The sequence below is a fragment of the Ambystoma mexicanum genome, chromosome 2p (genome assembly GCF_040938575.1).
Source record: "Ambystoma mexicanum isolate Mex_15411 chromosome 2p, UKY_AmexF1_1, whole genome shotgun sequence".
Taxonomy (NCBI): domain Eukaryota; kingdom Metazoa; phylum Chordata; class Amphibia; order Caudata; family Ambystomatidae; genus Ambystoma; species Ambystoma mexicanum.
The window spans coordinates 544,337,095-544,358,091 of record NC_090923.1 but is presented as its reverse complement, the minus strand read 5'-3'; the positions used below and the strand labels follow the sequence as shown (position 1 = coordinate 544,358,091).

General features: G+C 44.3%; 1 protein-coding gene across 1 annotated transcript; it reads left to right on the top strand.

Moving 5' to 3' along the window:
* The first annotated feature begins 798 nt into the window (after positions 1-798).
* Positions 799-20,435, top strand: ZBTB11 (zinc finger and BTB domain containing 11). Its single transcript, XM_069643989.1, has 3 exons — positions 799-2,029; positions 2,300-4,744; positions 20,301-20,435. The coding sequence occupies exons 1-2, from the start codon at positions 1,015-1,017 to the stop codon at positions 4,711-4,713; spliced, it is 3,429 nt and encodes a 1,142-aa protein (XP_069500090.1). The 5' UTR covers positions 799-1,014; the 3' UTR covers positions 4,714-4,744; positions 20,301-20,435.
* The last annotated feature ends 562 nt before the right edge of the window (positions 20,436-20,997 follow it).

Here is a 20,997-nt window from a genome sequence, read left to right as displayed (position 1 = left end):
GTCCACAGCTCAGTTGGATGGGGTGATTGGTAATATCCCGATTAATCCACAACAGTATCCACAGCCTTGTAAACAGATGACTCACCCGCCAAGCCTCCAGCACGCCCATTCATTTCAATGGGCGTCTCACCCACCTAAACTAAAATAGGGTGTTTTCACCCGCCTTCGCGACCCAAATGGTTGAGAGCTATGTGCATAGCTCTCAACCTTTTTTGTCAGCAAGGCGGGTGAAAACACCCGATTTTCTTTTTGGCGGGTGAGAGGCCCAGAGAAGTGAATGGGCGTATGAGGGAATTGGCGGGTGATTCATCTGCTTTCAAGGCGGGTGAGTTGAGAGCTATGCATGTGTATATATTAATGTACTCTGTAACTGTTCTTCACGCAAGCGCCCGGATACTTCTGGGTCAGGCGCGCTATATAAATAAAATAAACAAACAGAGAGAGTTACAGTGGAGCCTATGTTGTGCAACCTGGGAGAGTTACGCCCATTGGCCCCGCCATCTCCGTACCAAAGCCTCGCCCCTCCTCAGAAGTGACGGTTCCCCCAATAAATATTTTCCATTTCCACCAGTGTTATATACTTAATTTTGAACGCAATGCGTTTGTTTTGTTATCCGTTTCAACAATGGAAAGGCCGAGCTAGTTTTTGGTTCTTTTTTAATGTATTTGCATGTTATGAGCTTCTTTTGAAGGGTTGTTGTGCTTGTTTTTATGTTTCAGACCTTGAACACTGACGCGGACAGCATATGCGGAGCCAAAGGTCCACGTGATTTTCTGACTGGAACGAAGCAGGGACGGAGTCCCACAAAGGAGGGGCAAACACCGGAAAAGGCGCGTCCACTTTGTCGTTTTGACCTGAAAGACCGGCAGTAAAAAAAACGCCCTCTTCCCATTCTTAGGACGTTACTTCCGCTGGTGCAGCAGCCATTTTGTCTCCCCAAAGCTGGCACCCTGCATCTGCGGTTCCCCCTGCTGTCAGACCCCTGGCCGGGGAACTGAAAATAGCCGACAAGGATGTCGAGCGAGGAGAGTTACCTGGCCATCCTTCGCTACCTGACAGACCAGCGGCAGCCGTATGCACCCGGCACTCCGAGCAACGCCAAACGCAAGATTCGCAAGGCGGCGGCCTGCTACGTTGCCCGAGGGGGCACCCTCTATTACCAGCGGCGGCAGCGCGGCCGCCAGCGCTTCTGTGAGTTGGAGGTGGTGCTGCCGCCCGCCCGGCGCAATGAGTTGATCCGTGCCTCCCACCAGCCCTTGCCCGGGGCCCCTCACCGCACTCGCCTGCAAACCTGGCAGCAGCTTTCTCAGCGCTACTGGTGGAGAGGGGTCTTAAAGGAGGTTAAAGATTATATCAAGGGGTGCGATGAGTGCCAGGAGAGGAACGATCGTTCCCGAACACTGTCTGACCCCACCAGCGTGCTGGAAGAGCTGGGGCTTGAAGTCCAGGCGTGCGAGGATTCTAATGACACGGATGACGAGTCGATCACTCCACCCCCTGACCTACCTCAAGCATCAAAAAACACGAAAAGACGACTTGTTGCCAAGCATGAGCTGGTATTCGTGGACAGTAAAGGATCGGTCAAGCAGGTCTCCTTGAAGCACAGCCAGGAAGTATTATGCCAGCTGAACCAGCAGCGGCTGGCAAACCAGTTCTGCGATGTCACCCTACTGATCGAAGGCGAAGAGTACAAAGCCCACAAGTCCGTCTTGGCTGCCAGCAGTGAGTACTTCAGGGAGCTGTTCATTGAAAAGGGAGCCCTGTCCAGCCACGAGGCCGTCGTCGATCTTTCGGGTTTCTGCAGGTCCAGCTTCCTTCCTTTACTTGAGTTTGCTTACACGTCTGTACTGACATTTGACTTCTGTAGCATGGCAGAAGTCGCGATGCTGGCCAGGCACTTGTTCATGTCTGAAGTCTTGGAAATTTGCGAACATGTGCATAAACAGATGGAGTCGAAGCAGCTTACCGTATACCAAAAGGGGGACGTTCAGACCGTGGAGTGTTCAAAGAGCCTTCTGGATGAGAATGGTACTCCGATGCCAGGCTTTTTGCCTGATGGCGAGGCGCATACTTGTTCACAGGCAGTTGTGAATGGGGAAACAAAGCATAATGAACTTGAAAGTCAACACGTGCCACCGTTTGAATCGGAGGTCAACCCATTGTCCATTCTTGACGGGCGTGCACAGCCCACAGTAGGCTGTGTAGAGACAAATGAGTGTCACTCCACACCTATTGACTGTTCTTCAGAGGTGTGTGCGCATCCAGATGCGCTTCCAAATGTACTCCGTTCTCCTGCAGTGAATGTTTCCCCAGGTTTACATTCAAACGTAATACACCCTGTAAATGTTGTGTACACTGCGGATTCAAATCTGCAAGTAGAAGGTAATGTGCTTTCAACGCAAACTGTTTCGGAGCAGAATATGACTAGACCCACAAAATCAAATGTTTCTACTTTGACTCCTGATTTACAACAGGCTGTTTCCAGCCCGACGGAAATCGTTTGTAGTCTGCATCCAGATGTACTTCCGTGCGTGACTACCTCAGTCGAAGGGTGTATTTCTAGCGAGCAGACTGATGTGCGGTCTGTCGTGCCCGAATCTACAAATATTATTATTTCTCATGTGATTACAGAATTGCAGCCGATCACGAACAGCCCTGCAGAAATAGAAGCATATGTAGTGCATTCAGATGTAGCATCAAGTGAGGCCATCTCGACAGATTTAAGTATGTCTGAAGAGCATACAGGCATTCCAGAATGTGTGCATGGACATTTAGACCTAATGGTGCCCAATGTCAATTCGGTAAAAGAAACCTCATTCGCCAATGCTGCAGATTTTCCAGGGTCTTCTGATATGGACACTACCAATTCACCAGAAATCCTCCACACCCTACCAAATGTGAGTAATGAAGTGTTGGGTGTCCAGGGGTCGGCCAGGCAAAAGTGTGGCAGATTATCGGAAGACCTATCCATGGTTGACCCCATTGACACTGCAGATTCTCCCCCTGAGATAGCTGGGGAGACGGTACACGATGTCTATAAAAATCGGCTTCGTCAACGCTCCGTTGGTGAAGGGGGGTATATCCATTTGCACCAGGGTTTGGAGAAGAAGTTGCCAAACAGAAAGATAAACCCTAAATCGGCTGTGCAGCAGGTTGCCATGAAACTCGTACAAAGAGGGAGAAAGTTGAAGATGCCAAAGAGAGAGCGGATTGAAGTGCAAGGAGATCACAGGTGCAGCGAGTGTGGACTGGTTTTTCAGAGGCGTTATGCACTCATCATGCACGCGCTGAAACACGAACAAACGAGAGACTTCAAGTGTTCCCTGTGCAAAAAAGAGTTCCAGTATAGTGCTTCTCTGCGCGCTCATCTCATCCGGCATACCCAGAGAAGCGAAGAGCCAGCGTCACCCCCTCCCATACCGGATGAGCCTTCAACAGACCCCAAAAAAAGTCGGACTAAGCGCAAGTTTATATGTGACATCTGTGGAAGAACTCTTCCAAAGCTTTACTCTCTGCGGATACATATGCTGAAACACACCGGCGTCAAGCCGCATGCATGCAAGGCCTGTGGCAAGACATTTACCTACAAACATGGGCTAAAGATGCACAGGATACTACATGAAATAAATAAACAGTTCAAATGCGAATTGTGTGACAAATCTTTTGTTACAAAGCGGAGCCTTAATGAGCACACAAGCCTTCACACTGGTGAATCAAAATACCTTTGCTCCATCTGTGGGAAGTCTTTTCATAGAGCTTCCGGGCTCAGCAAGCATGCGAAGAAACACCAACCCAAACCTGAAACGCGTAGGTTTCAGTGCACTCAGTGTGACAAAACTTTCTTCGAAGCTCGCGATCTTCGCCAGCACATGAACAAGCACCTTGGGGTGAGGCCGTTTCAATGCCAGTTCTGTGGCAAGTGCTACAGCTGGAAGAAAGATTGGTACTCCCATGTTAAGTCGCATTCTGTAACGGACCCCTACACGTGTAATGTTTGTGGCAAGCAGTTCTTCGAAAAAGCTCTTTTCAGAAGACATGTGAAAAAAGCGACACATGGGAAGAAGGGGAGGGCCAAACAAAACCTACAGCGTGTTTGTGAACACTGTGGCAGGAAATTTACCCAACTCCGAGAGTACAGGCGGCACATGAACAATCACGAAGGCGTGAAACCTTTCGAATGCCTCACCTGCGGTGTAGCATGGGCGGATGCACGCTCTTTGAAACGCCATGTCAGGACTCATACTGGAGAACGACCGTACGTTTGTCCAGTGTGCAATGATGCCTACATTGACGCTAGAACATTGCGCAAACACATGACAAAGTACCACGGTGACTATGTGCCTTGTAAAATTATGCTAGAAAAAGACACCCTTCAATTTCACAACCAAGGGACCCAAGTAGAGCATGCCGTCAGCATCCTATCAGCAGACATGCAAGAACAGGAATCCGAAATGGTTGCTGAAGATATTGAAACCGTATTGGTTACAGGGGGAGAGACGCTTGAAGCGATCGAAGCAGTTGCTGCTGAGGCCGAGGAGTGCACAGCAGTATCCACACTTTCAGACCAAAGCATCATGCAAGTGGTGAATTATGTTTTGGCACAGCAGCAGGGGCAGAGAGTGGAGGTGTCTGAAACAATTGAAACCGTAGAAGCGGATGCGGTCCAGGTTTCGGATACAGAACGAAGGGTGGAACCGAATGTTGAACAGTAGCTTAACGTTAGCTGGATGTTTGAGCTTTGCGGTAAAAGCCTTGTTTTCTATTGTTTCTTGTCGTATCAATATATGCCACTGATGGGCCCTATGTTTGAAGAACTAACATGTTGTTTAAACGTCATTCTTCTGCTTCACGTCAGCTGTATAATTGGTTATGTAATTATGTGCTTTCTATGTTCGTGCAAACGTTTCACTAGGTATTGTAAATGCTGTGCACACTGTTGGGGGAGGGGGGGATGGGCCCATATTTAACAGGCAGTAAGACCATTGGATTGAACAGGAGGGCAGTTTGCTAATAATGACACCTGATAGAACGCGTTTTTAAGTGTGTTTCTGCTGCTTAGGAGCACGTAGTGTTCCTATTCCAGAACGGCACTGATTCATGATTAACTTGGTGTCAGTGGTGGTGGACATGATCTGTGGTTAGTTGGCTTTTTTTTCGTTTTAAAAAAAAAGATTAATTTTTTCCCTTCCCCTCTGATCTTAACTTTAAGGTACTCTGGGGCGATGGATACGACAGTTTATCTTAAACTCGGCTTTGCTTGACGTTGAAAGCTATTGCAAAGTCGTGAATGGCAAGTTGCAGGGTTTTGGGGGCCACCTGTTTGTAGTTCGAAGTTTTCAGGGTCGAAAGATGTAGATGCAAGTTGCATGTTTTCTGTGCAGGATTGACTTGTGCTCTCCCTGAAATGTTCTGGGTCATGCTTACTCCCAAATTCAAACTTTCCATGTTAGGTGTTGGCTGTTGCCCTAGAGTGGTAGACCGCTGCGATCGCCTTTGGTACCTTTGTAATAGCTAGCAACATTCTGTTACCTTGACGAGGGCAGATGCAGATATTAAAAAGGAGAGGTATCTTTAACCTATGAGAAACCTCGGAGGCACAGGCTTTTAAAAGCAAGGCAATCTGTAAATCTTTTGTACACGATTTGGCAAAAAGCACTATATCTAGTTATGAACCTAGTATACTCTTGCACGTCTCAACCACACTTGATGTCCCACAATATCAAATGTCCCCGAGAGGTCAAGACCTGCCTTAAATTGAGGTTTCTCGGGTACCTGGTATGTTCAAATCTGTGAACCTCAATAAAGGTATAATTGCTGTAGATGCAATGAGCCATGCTGATCTTGACGTGTTCATCTAGAAATAAGCCTTCACAGTGCTGGCTTTTGAGAGATCTTTCATTGTTGTAGGGTATATGTTCTCTGAAGTTGAGATCTGGAGTTAGTATTGCCGTACCAATTTTTGTTGCACAGAGGCACCCTTTGGAGCCTGCTCCACCACGCTAGATGAGTGAGTTTCTTTAATTGTCAATGAGTGAGCGGACGTAGTGGTGTTAAGCGCATGGGAGGGTGAGTGGAGACGTGGTGAACTTGAGGCATAGTCTTTCTAAATAGTTTCTAATGGCATTCATTGAAACAAAAAATATAGAGCTACTGTTCTAGAGGCTGCTAATACCTTTGTGGACATGTTTTGTAAAAATAAATGAAACTTCCAGCACACCTGCCCCAAGCTGCTGCATTATACATAATTTATTTTATTTATATAGCGCGCCTAACCTGAAGGCATCTGGGCACTTTTCTTACATTGGAAGTTTCTACAGTTAACATGGTTGTGTATGTACACGGTACGTTAGTCATTTACAGTATTGTTTAAATTAATTATATATGCTATTTACATAGTTGATTGAGGGCATCCCCCATGGTACTTGTGACCGTGAGATAGATATATATATCTATTAGTGTGGATAGTTCAGTTATTCAGACATTGGGTGAAGAGGTGTGTTTTAAGGTCCAGAAGGTGTCTTGGGCCCCAAGGTTGACTGGCAACGTGATCCATTGTTTACTGGCTTTGATGGGAAAGCTACTGCCACCTGCTTTCTAGAGGCTAAATCTCGTCGTGGCAAGTAGGTGCATGTAAGCTGTTCTTGTGGGTCTATCGCAAGGAGGTTTAGAAATGTTGTCTGACAAGTATAATGCGGCCGACTGGTGGAGACATGTTCTTGTACTGGTAGCCAGAGGCCATTCTGTCTAGTTGAAGAGATGTGTGTAGTTCTAGGGATGTTGAGTGCGGCTCTGAGGGTGTTTCTGAAGAATGTATTGATGAGGCTTGTGATGAAGGGAGTTAATTGTGTTGCATAGTCTTTGACTTTCGCCGGGCATGGGTCGCCTTGGCTTCTTGATTAAGGCTTGAGATAAAATGCAGGACTTCTGGGTTTGTGACCTCCAATAAATTCGAATTGAGGCAGTCCATTGTTGGCTGTGACGTTCAGGAGCTTGATAGTTGGTGCTGTTGGACAGACTATTTTTTGTAAAAGTTTATTTTTAATTTTTTTGTCTGCAAGATTGAAGTAGTGTAATTTTATCTAAAAGAGCATTATGGATATTGGAGCACCAATACAATTCCGCTCTTCTCTTAGCCTTTCATATTTTTTTTTCTTTTTTTTAAGGTAGGGGTGAACCACCTGAAGTGTGCCAATTGTTTAGCTTTGCATGTGGACAGAGGAGCTAGCTTGTCTATTGCTGTGAGTACCGTTTCCTTATTATCATTGAAGTAGGGTCATTTTTTTCCCCACCATTTTACAGGCGATATTATTGGTAGCAAAAGAGGTAGTATGCTATCAGCTTTGATCCGTTTATTTCTTGTTTGGGCGGGGGTGCCAATTGTGGAAAGTAATTGGGCTTGATTAGTATCGATGTTAAAAGTTAGAAGGTCGTGGTCCGACCATGGACAGGCCGAATTCAACGTGATGACGGAGTTACCGTTCAGGTCTGCTGTCCAATCTAGGATGCGTCCTTTAACATGCGTAGGGTTCTGGATGCGGCGTGTGAAGCCTAGTGCTGATACCATAGTAGCAAGGGATAGTGCATTTTTGTCAAGTGGGTCGTGAAGACCTAAATTGAAATTGCCCATGATAATAATTTGGGATTTTGGTTCAGAATTGGATGAAAGGAGCTGGGGTACGTCATTTTCGAAGGACGGTACAGGCCCTGGTGGTCTGTATATCGAGTGGATATTCAGAGTAGTGGTTGGGGTCAAAGCCATTTTTACTGATGGTAGTTCCCCTGAAGTGATAGGTGCATTAGAGGTTTCTCTTATTGAGGGTATTTCTAGCTGTAATGGCTACACCTCCCCCTTGGCAGCTATCCATTCTGCAAATTGAGTAGTCGTTTGGTACAGCTAGGGCAATGGCTGGGCCTGCTGCTGCATGGAGCCACACTTCTGTGATCGCTAGGAAGTCAAGGTTATGTGATGATGTCTGCAGTACCTAGTGCGTGGGCTGGTAGAGACCTGGCGTTGATAAGGGCCACCTGGATGTTATAATTGGGTACACATTTCATCATGTGAAATGTCACTGAGGGTGTGATGCTCTGATTAAGTGCACGTACTCTGGTTGGGTCAGTGTTGAATATAGGAGCGGGACCAGGAGTATTAGACGGTAAGTCAGGCTTGTTTTTGGAATTAGTAGTGGTATTTTTTTTAGAAGTTACTTTAATCATTCTAACGATGGCTAGGTCAGTGGTGCTGATTGTGTCCCTTTTTGAGCTTGGTTCTAGAAGCTAACTTATTGTTTCCCGCAGTAAGAGGGTATGGGCGGCTTTGACTAAAGGAGGCTTCTGAATTCCATTTGTATAGGTGGCTGTCTATGCGATAGCTCCTTAGCCAATCGTATTTATAAGCTGGTTGGAGGACGCAAGTTTGGCTGGATGAAGGTGGTGAGGTGTGGATAGGAATCGCCCTAGTATGATCCTAGTCTGAGCCATTGCAGAGGTTGTATAGTTGTGATGTTTAATTGGGGAGGCAGTATTGGTAGCTCGTGTGGCTGCCATATCTTGTATCCTAGTGTGGCTGGTTTGGCCTAATGTTGGAGTTATTTCTGTCTACCTTGAATAGTCTAAATTTGACATAATGTTTGGCCAATCTAGGGCCAGTCTCTAGTGGAAGGATTCCAGCATCGCTTAGCGAATTGTTGAACAAAGCGTAATAGTGCTTACAACTTATAAGTTGTTTTAGGTGATGGTTAGTCTCTCTCAGCAGTGGTCTAGGCTATGTTCTAGATAGGAAGTTGGCAGGTTTCGCTATTTTGGAGGCATTAACAGTATTTCATAGGAGGGAAACATTGACTTCGGGTTTGAAAATGAGCAAATACGCGAGGCAGTTTTGCAGAGCACTAAGAATGACACGTAGGGGGCAGTCAGCGTGACTAGGGACTATAATAGAGCATGCACTACAATATTTAAGCCATTGTAACGAGCATTAGGAATATCGTATAGGAGTAATTTGGGTACTAATGCAAGCAAAAGGGTAGGTCGTGTGGGCGGTACAGCGCACCACCAAACTACAGTTTCGCATATTTAAACTGTTTTAGCGAACACTTAGCATTTACAAGATTGAGCATTAGGATGGCACCGTGGAATGAGTGCAGCAATGAAGCAGTGTTACAGTACATCGTATGGGAAATTTGCGTGTTGTATGTTAAGGTCATGCGTTGGGTTTCCCTGTGGACAGTAAGCATGGGTTTACAGATACTGGCTTTAAGAGTGGCTTTTACGCATATTAGACTGGCCAGGAAGAGGAGTACTTTAGTGTTCCTCCCGGCTCCAACAGGAACCTTTGTTGTTGGGCCTTTGGAGGTTGCCGGCTTTCGCCTGCTGGTGCGCTCAATTTGCAGATATTGGGTGGGCACCCAATCAGCTAGGACAAGCCTCTTTGTGGTGATTCAGGGCACTTTAAAAGTACTTGGCTGCCATCTTAGGAGAGAGTGGGCAAACGTGCTTGTGTAACGTTATCCATAGGACTCATGTCTGGCAGAGTCTCCCAGGACCCCCCTTGTTTGCATATTTCAAGTAACTTTGGGTCTCACCCTAAGTTACTAGGGGAATCCAGACGTGGACCCCTTGCTCACTATTCTTAGAGGCACAGCTACACCATACTGATTAGGTTCAACCAGTCCAAAACACGTGTCTGGGGTTGCTGTTGGTACTCTTGTTCAGAGGAGAATTTGGGTTGGGTATATCGTTTTGGGTTGGGTATACTTCTACATCTGTGCACCCAGGTGCACGGATGTAGAGGTACACCCAACCCAAAACGATTTTTAGAAATGGAGGCACAGATGCAAAGCAAGCCTGTCCCTCAATTTCTAAAAATCGTTTTGGGTTGGATGTATTTGTACATCTGTGCACCCCTCTTGGCAACAAGGCTTCTATAATTATAATGCTATGCTTTTGTTGAGGCAATGTTAGTTCATCTTAGTGGGGTGTGCTATACTTTTGATGGGACAACATCAGCACTTCTCAGTTGAGCTGCTACACTCTTATTGACAAGGCCCCAGCACTTCTCAGCACACTTATTTATTTTTATTGGTTATTAATAATGCGCGTAATACCGAGAGGTTTCTAAGCACAGACCAAGTGATCGAACCTGTGTTGCTCCATGTCGTCTTGCTTCCAAGGCGAGCATGTTGCCCCTGAGCTATCCTCCAGAGACTCTGAAGATCTGAAGTACTTTAATGATAGAGAACCAGAACTATTGAGCAAGTCTGATATCCTCTTCATCATTATCAGAATAACTCAAACTTCGTGGTTATACAAGAGCTAATATATTTAAAGGGATGGAATTACTCAGAATGTAGCAGCACTATTCAATAACCCAAAGTGCTTTAGCATAGTTAATGTGAAAATACTACACTTCTCACCGTTGGGACAGTACTGCCACTTCTCACAGAGGCTTCTACACCTTTATGGGGCAGCACTGATCCAGCCTACTGGACAGCTTCACTTTTAATGGCACTTCTCAATAGGGCTACTATACTTCAATAGAAAATGACCAACACTACCCCGCAGGGAATTGCATACTCTTGATGCCACCGAAGCAGCACTTCCACCCACCACAGCTGCTTTATTTTTAATGGCACAGTGTGTGTACTTCTTAGCCACTCTGCTTTACGTTTAAACAGACCAAATTGTCATTTCCCAGCAGGACTGCAACACTATACCATTGTGTTCTGTATGTTGAGTGCTTCTTCACCACCAATGTGGGTTCATGGCACTCTCCCAGTGTCTAAATAGTATATCTGGCTACATTCAATTGGCAACAGGCATGTCCCGAGCTTCCTGCTGTACATAAACTGCTGCTCGGAATGTTCGAAGTCGTGATGGGGCAAGGGATAGAAGGCTCGAGCCTGTAGGATAGCAGAATCAGCAGGGTCTAAAAACCTGTTCACTCATTCTGGAGTGAGGGTCCAAGGGGCAAAATGAGCCTGATCCCACATACAGGGGGTTGTTGCCCCCTTTATCTCTCCTTAATGAAAGAATGATCTCTCTCAGACACAAGTTATCACCCCTGTACACAATGAATGAATATGGTATGGATCTATAGATCGAGAAAACTGGAGTGAGAATTCAGAGTGTTTTAACAGAAATATAATTGTCTTCCCAGATGGGAGACTGTCTCCATTAATATACATGGGGTCACTGAGATGACCAAGAGTGAAACTGTACGTTCAGTTGTGAGATTAACAGCAACTGGTATACTATGCTCCAAGGAGTGAGGTGCCCACTCAATATATATCGCTGTTTAAAGGTGTGAGACCCATCCTGAATGCTTGCCCAAAGAGCCTTGGCCAGAGTTGCTCACTGAAGAAGTAAGCATGTGATCTAGGGTCTGCAGCCCACACACACACACGCATGGGATTCCCATGCACCCACTTGCGAGATTTTCACCAAATTAGTGAGATTGAGCTCCAGGGTAGGAGGCACACGCATATTCTTCGCTCTGAGGTATGACACACTCGCAGGATGGGATGGCATTTCGTTCTCCCATTCTAGTTGTGTTGCTCTGCCTTTTTGAGGGCTACTACAACCTGGATGATTATAGAGGGGTGGAGTAGGGGCACTGTGTGCCTACTGGAATGCAACTGGATGGTTTAAACCTCCTTCTTACTTTAGAATATGCAGTACATGCTAGCCAATGTCTTCCCCTGTTCAGCGCCCCCGCCCCCTCGCAACAAGTTGGCAACAACGTGCAAATGCGGTCATATAACCGCTGGTGATGTCACTTCCTATATTTGGGCACCCCCCCACCCCCCGGGAATTTCATAAGTCGGCTCCCCTGCTTGGATGTACATTCATTTGTGAACTATTAATGCGTATAATTACTGGGCCAGTACACACAGCACCGTCCTCTTTATGCATTTATATAGTCGTGGACTTAAGCTTTTGTGATCACGGACTGGAGAACGTAAAACAATAGAGCCTGAAATCCCCACACACACATGGCACGGGTAAAGACAAGTGAAGCTGAAAAAGTCGTTTGGTAAATTTGATAAACTCGTTTGCGAAACACAGAAGGTAGTCCCTTGTAGAGATTAGATATGTCTAAAGTTTGAGATGCCGTTTGTTCTGGCACTGATTCAGCCAGCTTTGTGTTGGATAGACTGGAGGTGATCACAACAGATTGGGCAGTTGGTAAATAAGACCATGCGTTTCCACGGTGATGGATACAATGAGTATGGGTTTTTGAATTTGTCATACCTAAATTAGACCATTTTTGGCATTCAATTGACTTTAGTTTGTGCTTGAAATTTTGAGTAGACTGGTTTGTGTGGAATAGGCTATAGAATGTAAACTGCGCATTTATATAAGCTTTGATTATTTTTCGAAATGTATAATAAATAGAGCTGAGTGATTGCAGTTTGTGCTGGGTATCCTGCTTTTAGGAAATTGGCGAGATATGTACACTTTTTTTATTTGCAATGACTTCAATATCGCAAATGTATTTACACGTGTTTCATTCAGCACTATGTACTTTTGTACAGTTAAGAAGCAGATAAGTGTTTCGTGTTTAATGTTAGAACAGTGTTTTTGCAAGGCTCATATTAACATTTTTTCAGGGTGTTGGCAGAATGAAAGTAGTGCTTGTCTGATACAGCTCTGAAATAATTATTTACATAAGTGATAATGTAGGAAGTTTGTTAGTAAGAAAACTGTGGTGAGATAATGTCCGGTATTTTAGTTTAAATGAAAGGTATGATTGCATTGTGAACAACTGGAATTATTTATTTCTCGTCTCTAGGTGTTAAGGAAAGTAGTTCTAGGTTACATATGTTCAATTAAGAGACCCGTTCAGAGCTTTCTTAACCAAGGTGCACTCTGGCGAATGCACACAACACAGGAAATGGACGGACCACAATGATGTTATTGTAATGGTTGAAGAACGGACGAGGATGAAAAACGAGACCCCATGTTGTAATGGGTAGGGTTAGGTGCCAAATGGTGGTCTAGTTTGTATAATTTATTAAACTCAAATATTCATTAGCCCAGATAAATTGAGTGATATTGGGAAACTAGGGATTGGGGCTTTTTTCTTAAGCTCCCTGACCCAGTTTCCGGCATCATTGTAAATATTGGATGAGCAGAAGCTTTAAAAAATACTTTGCAATAGGACATCAGTCGTGGAGCTGGTGCCCACTTTTGGTGATCGGGGAGGAAGAAGCTAGTAGATGGTATTCCACAGCTCCCACATTAGATGTGCCCAAAGTAACTTTTTCTTTTATTGTATGCATATGAAAAGTCAATGGCCCTCAAATAATCTGACTCCTATTGATAGTACTGTTCAAGTTCTGCAATAGAAGCTTGATTATCCACAATGGGAACCCAGTGGTTCTGGATAACCAAATTAGTTATCTGCATGCTATAGAGCCAGGAAAGGGGGAGAAAAAGGCAGAATAAAAAAGGCTTCCTGGCCTTGTGCTCGATCATTCGGCATTGTGCCATGTGGGATAGCGGTTGCAAGCGTCAACTTTATCTGGCGTTTCCTTATGAACAGCAGTGGGGGTGGGGGTGCTGTATAATAGTGTTCAGGTTACAGACAGCCAAAGCTTTTACTGTTTGCTAAGCAGAAATGTATGCACAGCTAAATCAAAGGCCATGTAGTACGATGGATTGCACAAAAGGAATCCCCTCACACTTGGAACAAACAAATGAAGGAAATATGTGGCGATTCAAATAATGTCCAGCATAAACTCAATAACTGTTTCTCCTTGTAACCTGGATAATGTTCTCTTTCCCAGATCAAAGCAGGGATTTGTATTGATGGCTCCAGATTATGTAAATTCCAGTATACATCAAAGTTCTGACAAGATTATTCTTGCTCCAAAAGTCTCTCTTGGATGTTCGAACAGTTCAAAAGAAATAACCACTCTTGTAGCAAAAGAGCTCAAAACAACTTCTTTAGAAAGAGCTCAACACTGCTTCTTCTTTGGAAACAAAAGCACTTCCAATTTTTGTCAGGATGATTTCACAAAAAAAGATGGTGGTCTTTGCCTCTTTAACCATAACACCATACTTCATCAATACCTGGCCCACTCGCCTTCCAAGTCTACTACTACTACAAAGTTCCCTGGGCTGGCATACTCGCCTGCCAGGACACACAGCTTCTTGCTCGGCTACTAGTACTTCTGTGGTACAGTTCACTTCAAACAACTTAGTAATGAATACTTCTTCCTAAAAGACATGAAACATATTGCTGCTGTTTATGCCACAGGCCTCCTTTTGTTAGGAGGGCAGCTTCTGCCTCTCATTTTCCCAATCTTGCATCAACCAACTGCTGATAATGGCTTTTTACAACGCTTGTTTTTCTTTGGCTTAGATGCTGCTCAAGGTTCTTATAAAACGAATAGTGGCATAATATCAGATTGGTATAGCTTAGTCTGCCACTTTAGTCTCCCCACATTAGTTTGGTGTTCAATATTGTCCAGCAGGCGATTACGGAGTGTTCCGGGGTCACACAACACCAGTGAACTTGCTGGATACTGCATACGCTTGCTCTACTTCCTGCTGAAAGGTAAGCTGTTTCTGCTTCCTGTGGCCCACGCTAGTTGGGAGAGGAGCGCGCTCCAAGGGCACTCTGGTGCTCGTCTGTCACTGGAGTACAAATTACTGTGGGGAAAGCTTCTTGGATTAACACTTCCCTCCTTGCAACCTTTGCATAACAGTTCACCAAGGGGAACGTTTTCTGGAACCATGCTTTCTGCTGTGCAACCTCTGCATACCGGATCCCTAAGGGTTGAGGCCCTCACTAAGCTGGCATCCGCTTCACAACTAGAGGCGGCTCTGGTATCTCGGCTTCCCATTGGATCTATGTGATCCGACAGCGGCTGGAAAGTTTGCATGAGAAAGGTGCGAACCACCAAATGTTTGCACCTTTCTCATGCGAACACGCCTACATACCCACAATACACACATGACACACCCCCAACATAAACAAACCCCACTTACCTTTTTCTTCACGCTGAGTCCCTGCGGCGCCAGTTCCCTTTCACTTTTATGATCGGGAACTGGTGCCGCAGGCTCCTTTTTTCTTTTATGGGGGCTGCGGGGGTTTCCCCGCTCACTATATTGTAAAGTATAGTGAGTGGTGTGTTGCGGGGGGACGCCCACGCAGTCTTTTTAAAAAAAATCTTTTTTTAACTTAACTGAAATTCTACCACCAAAGGTACGAACTTTTGGTGTTCGAACCTTTGGTGGTAGCATTGTTCATGTGACCGTTTAGATACCGGTCTTTTTGTACAATACCTTCCCATCAACTTCTGCTGCCACTGCAATGTGGAGTCTCGACCATTACTACTGCTCCCACTAGCCTGCACCTGAGGGGGCCCTTTATACTCACTAAACCCTCTCAGGTGTGGGTCATTAGAATCGCAAGACTTTATCTTGCAGTCTAGTGCCTCCAAATACCTCTTCCCCGTCCTAGTATTTGTGGACTTCAAGTCCCCAATGTTCAAATTATCTTTTTCTTGTGTGAAATTGTTTTTACATGTCCTTACTTTATTTTCATTATTGACTACGTTTTCAGAAGGAATTTTAAAAGGAGTCCAGGATTGTTTCGGAATCAAGGAAAGTTCACTTTAGCAGAACTTAAGATGGCAACTTTTAACATTCTCTTGTTGACTACAATAGTTCTTACTAGCACCTTTTTTTTAGGGGGGAAATTTATACTTAATATTTAACAGTTTTCGCAACTCCCAGGGTGAATAGCTTTCAGACGAGCAATCTCACTTTGACAACAAGCTATTACATATTCTGGCATAGTCAAAGACTTAACACGTCTCACCCAACTGAGTCCTCCTGTTCCCCCTCAGTCCCTTCCCCTCCCATGTGATTCTCCTGGCGAATACCACCTCCACGGTCAGGATCAGGTAGTGGCTGCCTTCCCTGGCCACATGGGAGGAGACTTTTTTGGTCGTTTTTTGTGAGGACTCTGCAAGATTCATCACAGATCCTAACTCCCAAATGGCCAACAGAGGTGTAATGCTGTACTTTTGGTCATCAGGAGTCAAAAGTTGATCCTATTACAGGGTTCGAAATTGCTGGGAGCCATCAACCCCAACAGCTACATTTATCTCCACAGGCCAATTGGTGGCATACAAACATCCATATGACATTGTGGATTTAGGAATGTGTATAAATGAGAATTGGGGACACAGCCAGAAGACCTAGCACAATGGGTTATATATAGTTAACAAAATATAGTTTGCATCTCATGTTTAGGCAAATATACGGCATGCTGTAGAATAGCTCCTGGTTTCCAGAGGTAGCACCTGCTTACTGGGTGACGCTGGATAACCAGGAGCTGCTTTAACTCCTGCTAATCCAATCCTTATTTCTAATCTATGTATTAGAGGTTCATGTTTGACTAACAGGCCTTGGTGTTTATAACGGCCTTGGGATTTATTAGAGGCAGCAGTGCTAGTAGGCACTGTCTAAGCCCCATGTACAGTACTGCAATGTCAACCACATTTCTTTTGGTGAAAAATTGCCTGTGTCATCATACTATCCGAATGTCTATTCTCTCAAACTGGTTTTCACCACCTTCCCACGTTTCACATTGTTGGCTTCTGCCTTGCCCATATACCTATTCTTTCCTCGATGATGATGATCATGATTAAACACACCTAGCCTTAGGCAAAACCTTCTATCGCCGGTATTGCAGAATGCTGCTGTTTTTCCCTTTACTTTTCTCTATAACATCCGTTTGGTGTCTTTTTTTTTTTTTGTCACGCTTCACTGCTTTAGAATATTTCTTTACAACATTAATTTATATCCCCTATGTTTATTGATTTCTCAATGCTCGTATTTGTCCTTATACCGACTTACCCCTACTAAAAATATATTATATGCATATGACAATTGTCTGTGTTACAACGGAAGAAACATAACCATGAAAATCTGTCCTTGAAAAATGCTGTGTATTGTCTTGAGTTCGTCAAGCGCAGATTTGATTGTCCTAATTTGTGCTTACCCCACACACATTTTAGCCCTATGATCACTTGGAGCCCCTCCCTCAGGCAATCTGGTATGTGAGGGTGTGGCTTTCCTGTATGGGTGAAACAATAGAAAATACATGTATTCTAGTTTAAAAAGGGGCGTAGGTGTTTTCTACTATTAAAAAAATGTACTGTAGGAAATAGCTTCTGGGTTTGTTTAATCCTTTCAAAATGTGCCCTTCGTTCTCCCATTAAAGGCTGACCTGTGAGCATAAGGGAGAAACCTATTTGCTTGATGCTCCTAGTAAGGACATGGTGGGATGAGCCTTCTGGCGAACAGTACTGCTCCTACCTGCAGTAGGAGCATTTGTTTGGCCCCTGGTCATTAATTAAGGATTTTATTGTCCAACCATATCGCTCCTCAATATGTTATACCTTTAATCCGTATCCTGTACGGTTTTATAGCGAATGCTATTGCAGGAAAATGTGCTCCTCTTACACAAATTTCGAATGGACAAGTGATGTTTCTAGTGTTATTGCAGGTAGCCGGGCAAGTGATCTCAGAAATGGTAACTTCTCCTATAAACGTAAACTGAACCCTTTAGTCCACACATGGACTGAAAAGCGCATCCAGCAACTTAACATCTCGTTCTATCGAATAGAAACGGTAGATCTTGCAGTCCTGAAACCCTGGGATTTTGCTGCATGCATTATATCCCCGTACCTATCTGCTTAATGACTCCCATCTGTCATTTTCATAATATTGATCCTGAGTCTTTTCTTTGTCGTCACTGACCTGATCAGAGATGAGGTTCTGCTAGTTAATACGCTTTATGCAAGTATACTGTGCTTTGGCATTGTCAAAGCACCTGCTGTTCGAGTCCTATTAGCATACACTCTCTTCTGCCTCCTGAGTTTTTGGGAACCGTGAGGCAAGTATTTATTGTGATGCTCCGACTTTGTTCGTTTTCTTTGTGTTGGTTTTCCAGACCAGGCAGCTTGGTATTGGCCGATACATTTGGGTGTTGAGCATATGAAAAAAACACGATCAATCTGTTGTGTTTACATACATATGTGTTATTAGGTAAACATGTATTGAACAAGTATTAACAAGGCAATATAGTTCTGAGTGTGGAATTGACCATTCACAATGTTCTGTTCATGTTTTCCATTCAGTGTTCCACTTAAGTCATGAGTATTCTTAGAGTGTTATTATTTGTAGAGATCTCTATGGAGTTCTGAATGTGTTCAGAGTCCATAACTTAACACAATCCTATCCTTTTCAGACAAGCAGCGCGTGCTGTCTCTTTTTAAAGCGTATAAGGCTATGCACAAAAGGATGTATTAACTTGTCCTGAACCCTACAGCCGCTGTTATCATGTTTCATTTATTCCATACGTGGCTGGACTCTGAAGAAATTGCATTTTAAAATGCCCTCATCTGTAAGTTGTGGCAGCAATTGCATACACCCCTGTGGAATACATTGGCTCTAGAAAGTTCGGGATTTGATGTTCACCTGCTTTTAAATCCGTATCCAAACAGTGTTCGAAATTTTTGCAGACTAGAACGCACTATGTAAAGAGCTCGAGCGGCCCTAATCTCTTATTCAGTGTTTTGAAGTAAGTGTAGGAAGAATTGACATGCTATATCAGCAGCCATCACAACATATTGGCTTTCATCTATCTAAATCGGCCTTACGGGGTGGTGCAAGTTTACTTACCAGGCAGCCAACAGAACATTGTCCCCCCCCACCCCTCTCTTCCGCCTTCCTCTTTCGCCTTCCTCTTTCTCCTACCCCTCTCTGCTTTATGAAGTCTCAATGCAGGAAAGGGGTCAAATAACCAACTTAATGTTTGTTCTCCCTCTACTATTTCCGTTCCCGCCCCTTCCCCCTCCACATAGTTTTGGAACAGTTTCTGGGCAGTTCAGATTATACAAAAGTAAACCTAGCATAATTTAAACCATCCAATGTATTCAAACTGAAATCTTTGAGGAGACAGTAATGCACATCTGTGGTGGTTGTCCTCCTATTTGACTGTGCGGCTTGTAAATGTTCTTTAAAACGTTTACAGCACCATCAAGTGAAAACCGTGATCGTACTCTGGTGGAAGAAGTGCTGGATGTTGAGGTTTGTTTCTTTTTTACTTATGCCTTCTCTCTCCCCAAAGGTCCAGCCCGATTCAGCCTGCTAGAAAGTAGCTATAAAATTGGTCTGTCTGGGTGCAGGTGGTGGTTATTTCCAGATGTTGCCATGAAATGTTTCAGTGCATTCCTTATTTGGTTCTGACTGTACTGGCCCATTTCGCGCACACGAAAATAGAGTAGGTATCTTTCTCGATAGCGTTTCAGGGCCGTGTCCAGTAAATCTCCAGCACCCACCCGCGCATACGTTTTTGAATGAGTGATGCAGATGTGCCCCATGGTCAGATTCTTACATGGTTTCAAATCCAGTGCACTGACAACTCATTGGCAGTCCTGCAACCTAATTGTCTGCCTAGCAGAGTGCTGTATGAAGAGAATTTCCTCTGTAAAACTCGCAAACATACCTTCAATAAACTACTCTCCTATATATTTTAGGTGCACACCTAAAGTATGCAGGTTGGAAAGGGGCAATATATAAACCAATTATTTTCTGCAGGAATGTAGGACTGGCTTAAAAGTGGTCAAGAAGTACCCAGACGTTGCTGAAACCGGAACAGGTTGGGGCTGTCACAAAATCAGGCCATTGCATTCGACAGATCTGTAATCTGAAGGCCAGCCTCACCATAATGTCGCCAGGGTGACTGCTGGTCCACCTGTAGAACATGGTGTCTTCAGTGCGCTGAGGTAGCCACTTGTGCTCCGCTTCTGACCCCCATTATTTCTCTTATTGTTTTGAAGCATCTTGTGTGTTCATAAGTGGTATCCGAGTATATGTAAGCACAGCAAAATACCATTACCTAGGCCTCTAGAGTGAGTCAAATATGTATCCTGAAGTCCCAATGAGGAAAGTGCTACCATTGACTTCAAAAGATACTCCCAAACGTAGGCAGATGTAAACCCTAATTGATTACCATGCTGAACATGAGTAGTCGAAGTTTACTTGGTGTTTAATTTCTTGGGTTGGAGCTAACATTTTAGGCAGAGTATTTGTTGCAGTGTAACACCCACGAGCCTATGCAAAGTGTAAGAAGTTAAGTCTTCTATAGAGAGCAAAATGAAACTGGTGTACGAAGATAAAGGACCTTGTTAAAACGTTATTTCTACAGCTGTGAGGATGAGTATCATTTGTATAATCCTGAAATAACCTGTATTGATAGTGTTAATTCTTTCCATTACAGGAAAACCTGGTAAGTGCCCTGTGGTTGAAGAGAAGGATGGAGAGCCCTGTGCTGATGAAAGCCCCTGCTTATCAGATTCTTCTTGCGATGGTTCTCTCAAGTGCTGCAAATCCAGCTGTGGAAGATATTTCTGCCAAAATCCTGAAGGTAAACCTAATCAAAACGATTAACTTGGATCATGAGATGTAATACAAAACAAACCCAAGGGTGTTGTGAAGGAGAGCATGCAGTCTCACCCAAAACACGCTTCACAGCCATGGTAATATTATTTTCTCTTTAGTGTTTTATTTTCAGTGCATTTGGGCTCCAGTTTTATTGGGCAACATCACTGTTTGTGGGGGGAAAAATAATGCTGCATTTTAGCCAGGATTCTTAGAGGGTATTCGTTACCCTGGTATTAGGCTGGCTTTGACAATGTTTAACCTAGACGTGCTATGCAGTGAAGGAGGGACTCTGTAGGAAGAAGGGCCAATAGGAATGTATTTTTTAAGTGATTTTTTTTTTATGGTACATTATATAACTTTAAAATATTACATCCAAAATAAGAGACAAATTCATTGTTAAACACAGAATAACAAAAAAAGTAGTCTCCTGCAGAGGTGCCAGATGGGTGCATCCTGTTTGCACATGACCAACACTGTCAGACAATTTCTTGACGTGTGTGTGTGTGTGTGCGCGCGCGCGCAAAGGCTGCCGT